This window comes from Haplochromis burtoni, unplaced genomic scaffold (genome assembly GCF_018398535.1).
Source record: "Haplochromis burtoni strain Fernald_Lab_line unplaced genomic scaffold, NCSU_Asbu1 Contig_43, whole genome shotgun sequence".
Classification (NCBI taxonomy): domain Eukaryota; kingdom Metazoa; phylum Chordata; class Actinopteri; order Cichliformes; family Cichlidae; genus Haplochromis; species Haplochromis burtoni.
The window spans coordinates 2,736,934-2,742,719 of record NW_024582404.1 but is presented as its reverse complement, the minus strand read 5'-3'; the positions used below and the strand labels follow the sequence as shown (position 1 = coordinate 2,742,719).

Sequence of the window (5,786 nt, the reverse complement as noted above, 5' to 3'; positions counted from 1 at the left end):
AGGGCCCTGGACAGGACTATAATCATCGGTGGGACCAGTAAGTGCTCCTTGGTGCAAAGAGGAACATGCTGAGCACAGCCAGAGCAAAATGACCTCCACCAGGACGCTGGTGTGAACGTGTCTGACCGAACCAACGGACTTCATGACTGGCTGAGTGTCTGACATCTTCTGGTGGGTCTTGTCACTGCCCAGCACCGAGAAGCGCTTCTGTTTGAGGAGTCCAGCGCTCGTTCATGCAGAGACGATGTCACAGTGGGATATTTGTGTAGTGCAGCCTTAAAGTTACAGTTTGGACTCTTGGTGATCAGTCGATCGTTTCAGAAATGTCCTGAACTCTTTTCATTGATTCTGGGGTTTCTGAAGGCTCTTTGTTCAAACATTTCTGGGTTGTTGCCCAAAAATGGCGACAACTGTTTCATTTGTCCGTATTTTATTATGTCATCTTAAAGAAAATCAGCATTACCTAAAAAGCATGTGCACAGGGGTCGATTCAAATCAGTACAAAAAATATCAGCTTTAATTTAGAAAAGCAGCTTTCGAGACACCGCCAACTCACCAAGGTTTATCCACTAGGATCAAAACAAGAACGAGCCAATCGTAGAGCAGAAGAAACAGTGAGCACGTGCAAATTCTGCTTCAAAAAGTTATTTTCACTTTAAGATTTTGGTCATTTTGTTTTACTGAGTTTAAACCGTTCTGGTGTTTCTGACCATAAACTGACGGTTACATGTTTGATGTGTTCAACAACTCGGACCTGCTGCAATTTTCCCGCTTTGGGAGATAAACACAATAAATGAAGAGACCTTCATGACCCAGGTTAAATGAACATCCTGGTACTTAAAGAGCTCAGCCCAGGAAAAACTCTTTGATCCTTAACTTCAAAAAAAGACAAGAATAAAGGTACCTGATCACCAAATGTGTGTCGTCTTTCTTTATGATAAAACATTTAAGGCAGGTTAGACACACCAGAATTATTTGCTGTTGTGAGGAAATCCCAAACACGTAAAACATGCAGAACAACAAATCGGTGCTTCTTTAACATTTTTTTCCCAGTACAATGAAAGAAAAACAACTGAAATCATTCATTTCTCGTCACAAAATGCTGCAGGCTGATGTGTCATTGGCCTCCTCATTTAAGATTTTTTGAATCAGTTCACTTAATTGTTTTTGACGTTCTTCCTTGTCGTTCATTTCCTTCACGTGTTTTTCCCGCTGAGCATTTAATTCATCCATGTGTTTCTTTTGGGATTCGTTGAACTCTTCTGCTTTCTGTCTGGCTTTTCTTTCATAGCTCTTCTTTAGGTCCTCCAGTGTTTTCTGATGATTGTTCTCTGTTATTTCCATTTCTCTTCTTATTTGTTCCTCTTGTAATTTGTTGTTTTCGTATTTTATTTTTTCTTGTTTGTAACTTTCCAGCAGTTTGTCGATTCTTTCTTCCTCCTCCTGTCGTCTCTTTTCATCTTCTTGTCTTTGTTTCTCTCGCTCTTCTCTTTGTTCTTTCTCCCAGGCTTCTTGTTTTCGTTGCATCTCTTCTCTGGTCTCTTCCAGCTGTCTGTCGACACTTTCCTTTGCCTCTTTTTCCAACTGAATTTGTCTGTCCAACTTTTCAAGTTCTTCTTGAATTGTTAATTGTTGTCGATATCTTTCTTCTCCAGTGTTCTTTTCCTCCTTTTCTCTCATTTCTTCTTCTTTTTTCTTCTTCTCTTGTTCTTCCTTAATTTTGTTCATCATTTCCTCGAGTTCTTCAGCTTTCTGTTTTCTCTCCTTTTCTATTTTTTCTCTCTCTTCTGCCATTCTTCTTTTCATTGCTTTCATTTCTTGCTCATGTTTTCTTTCAATCTCTTCCTTTTCCATCTGCATCTCTTCTTCCTTCTCCTTCAGGATCCTCAGCATTTCCTTCTTTATTGCTGCTTCAGCCTCTTGCAGCATCTCGTTGGTGTAGAAGTTTCCTCCATTGTCCTTCATCATGGTGTCAATCTTTGCTATCAGCTCACTGACTTGTGTGCGGTTTTGCTTGTCAGAGTTATTGAACACATGGTATCTTCCTCCACAGTCAGAGATCAGCTTCTTAAAGGAATCATGACATTTGTTCTTGATGTAATCATCAATAGACTCTCCCTGACGCTCCAGATCGTCTCCTCTGGTGAAAAGAACGATGGTGAACTTTTCTGAGTTCTTCCCAAAGAATCTTTTAGTGAGCCTGATCGTTTCTCTCTCCTCTGCTGTGAATCTACCAACCCCTATCACCACCAAGAAGACATGTGGTCCTGGAGCCAGCTGGCTGATACATTTCACCAGCTCTTCTTGAACTTCTTCATTGGACAAACTTGTGTCAAACAGACCAGGAGTGTCGACCACAACAACAGGACGACCGTCCACCTCACCCTCTGCCTTCTTACAACAATGTGTGACATATATTTGGCCTGATTTAGCTGTAAACTCGTCTCTTCCTAAAATGGTGTTTCCTGTAGAGCTCTTTCCACAGCCGGTCTTCCCAAGCAGCACAATCCTGAGACAGTCTGAGTCCTGTTCTCCACCTTCATCACCTAAAACATGAAAACAATCAGAGTTAACACTTGTATACTGCTGGATTAAAACTCTTTGGGTCACTGAACACAGAACAATATTAAAATCTGAAGTACTTACAAGTCATCATGTTCGTCTTCAGCTTCTCAAGTTCATCATGTTGCATCTGTATGGATTTATCTTGTTGTAAGACTTTGTCCATCTGTGCATGTAGAAATGTTGTCTTTGTATAACAGTGTGGTTTGTTTGTGGCCTCACTAATTTTGTCCACAACCTCAAACATCTTTGTAATCTGCTGTTTGTTCTTAATGTTGAGAACAACATATCGTCCTCTGTAAGTCTGACAGAGCTTCTGGATGTCTTTGTCTTGTCTTACAAAGTTACCAACAGCTGGATCTGTAGGATCTGAGTCCACAGTGAACAGAATCATGGTGAAGTCATTGACTCGAGAGCTGAATGTGTCCTGGATGGTCTCTAACTCTCCCTTGTCTTCATCAGTGAGGGGAGCCACAGGTAGGACCAGGATGAAGGCATGGACACCCTCAGGATCACAGAGGGAGATACACCTGAGTGATTCCTCCATCACTGCCTCCTGAGGTTTTCCATACAAGGCAGGCAGCTCCACCAGGGAAACCCAACGTCCACACACCTCTCCCTGATGTTTAACACACTCTGATGAGTTGGAGGCTGAATGAAGCTCAGTCTGACCTAAAATGGCCTTGGCTGCTGACGTCTTCCCTGCTCCTCTCCTCCCACACAGAACCAGGTTCAGACTGGACTTCAGGTTGGGTTTAGCCTCTTCTTTTAACATTAGATATTTTCCCCAGTTTTTACTCACTATCTCATTCATTTCTTCCATCAACTCTGAGGAATCTGAGAAGGAGTCTTTCCTGTCAAAATTAACGAAGTGCTGCCTTTGTTTGGATTCTTCAATGAGTTTATCCACTGAGTTATTCCCTTCCTCGTTATGTGTTCGGATGACGATGGAGTGATTAAAAGCATCTTGACCAAACAAGCTCAGGACCAAATTCAGAGTCTGTCTGTTCTCCTCAGTGAAATCAGAAGGTTTGACCAACAGCAGCAGCACGTTTGGTCCAGGAGGACAGAGACTCACACAGCTCTTCATCTCTTTAAACAGCTCATTCACAGGCAGACTGAAGATGTTGGGAGTTTTTACAACTGTGGGAGGTTTCCTGTTCCTCTCTCCAGAGGCAGCACCAGATTGCTTTCCTCCAAAACCTTTAGACTCTTTTTTCCCAACGAGGAGCTTTTCCAGGGCTGATTTCTTGTCATTACTTTTTCCAAACAGCATTATCCTGAGTTCACGTGCTGCAACATATTGAAAACTTAAACTGGTTAATAACCTTCATACATACATCATTTTTTTACATTTCATTACACAGTGTGAACTGTTAATGACCGTGCCCCTCAGTTTTGCATTTGAGCTTTGATTTCTTGAATTCCACAAACCTGCATGTTCCTCATGTTCAGTCTCAATGATTATTCAGATCAGCTGACTTTTTATTTACTCATGTTTAGGTTAGAGAGAAGCTGGCAGCCACAGCCTTAAACTGGTTCAGGCTGAGGGGCCAGACTAAGTGTGATCCAGGTGACTCGTATGAAGAAGAAATCAAAACTCAAGACTTTCAAACAAGAATGTCAAACTTATGTAAACGTTTTAAAAGTACCAGCTAAAAAAAGCTGTACTTACCACAATGTTTGACACGAGGAACTGGCAGTGAAACCGATGTTTCCTCACTGGAAACTTCCTCCCTCATGCTCTTCTTCACCACTGTATCTACGGCTGCTATCTGTTTTTTATTTTCATTAATTCCTTGTTGCAGTTGTGTTCTCATCAGTTCTTCTTTTAGTTCCTTTTCTTTCTGGTTCCAGCTTTTCTGTAACAGGTTAAACTCTTTTCTGTGTGCTTCCTCTTTCTGCTGCATTTCTTCTTCATGCTGTTGCACCAGTTTTGAAATGATTTGATTTTCTTTTCTTGTTATTTCATATTTTTCTCTTTCCTGCTTAAACTCTTCTTGGAGCTTTTTCTGCTTTTCTTCCTCCTCCTGACGTATTCTTTCAATTTCCCTGGACTGATTTTCCTGCCACTCTTTTTCTTTCCTCTCCCAGTCCTCTTGTTTTTCTTGCTTTGTCTTCTCTGCAGTGAGGATGAGGAAGCTTTCTTTGTTTTCTTGCAGCATGTCTTCAATCTTCTCCATTAACACTTTGTGCTCATTGGTAAACATGTTGTAGTGTCTTCCATCACAGTCCTGAAGGAGCTTGTTCACAGAGGCGCTTGTTTCTTTCCACTGATGTCTGTACGTGCTGATGATCATCGAGTGTTTAAAGGAATCTTCTCCAAACAAACTCAGGATGAACTTCAGAGTCTGTCTGTTCTCCTCAGTGAAATCAGAAGGTTTGACCAACAGCAGCAGAACGTTTGGTCCAGGAGGACAGAGACTCACACAGCTCTTCATCTCCTCTCTCACTCCCTGCACAGACAGACTGAACATGTCGGGAGTTTTCACCACTGTTACTGGTTTTTCTTTCCACGCTCCACCAGCATCTTCACAGTGTTTAGCTGGAGAAATGTTTCTGAACTGAAAAGAATTTTTCTTTGTGATGAAGTTTCCAAGTGTCGTCTTTTCTTCCTCGTTTTTCCCAAACAGCACAATCCTGAGTCCACGAGCTGCCAAACAACAAGGAATAAGAAGAGTTTAGTGATGCGCTCATCAGCGTCTTAACATGATGCATCTCAATATATCAATAATCAAATAAATAATCAGTAATTAAAACACTTTTGAAAAACTAAACTGGGGATGACTTCTTATAATAAGTTTCACTTGGAAACTTTAAACGTGGCAGTGGCAGATTATTAAATGCATAAATGAGAAATTTTGCCCACAGTACAATGAAAATATGAGAAACACGGAGCATCGATACTGAAGTCCAAACTGCAAAACATTTACTGGAGGTGACGCTTATTATTATTATATAAGTAACGTGTATAAAAGAGGATTCAGTTTTTCTGCTTCTGAGCACTTCTGTTGGACTGAACCACATTACTCATACATCAGTCAAAACAAGACTGATTTTTCCATCTGAACTTATTTTAATTTCGCTGTATGTGTCTGTTTGCAGATCTCCCCATCATTTCACACTCGGGGGACACAGAAGCAAGAGCCCAGCACAGAAGGACGGTGTATTAATAACAACACGTGACTTTACTGGAGGTGGGTTGCAAAGTGGTTATCTTCCTT

At 41.2% G+C, this 5,786-nt stretch overlaps 1 protein-coding gene across 1 annotated transcript in view; it reads right to left on the bottom strand.

Moving 5' to 3' along the window:
* Positions 1–916: 916 nt before the first annotated feature.
* Positions 917–5,786, bottom strand: part of LOC106633187 (rootletin) — a gene marked incomplete at its 5' end in the record, with an annotated part of 18,622 nt that continues 13,752 nt past the window's right edge. Inside the window, 3 exon segments of the mRNA XM_042220130.1 lie at positions 917–2,546; positions 2,647–3,855; positions 4,238–5,215. Of these exon segments, the coding sequence (XP_042076064.1) occupies positions 1,093–2,546; positions 2,647–3,855; positions 4,238–5,215 (3,641 nt within the window).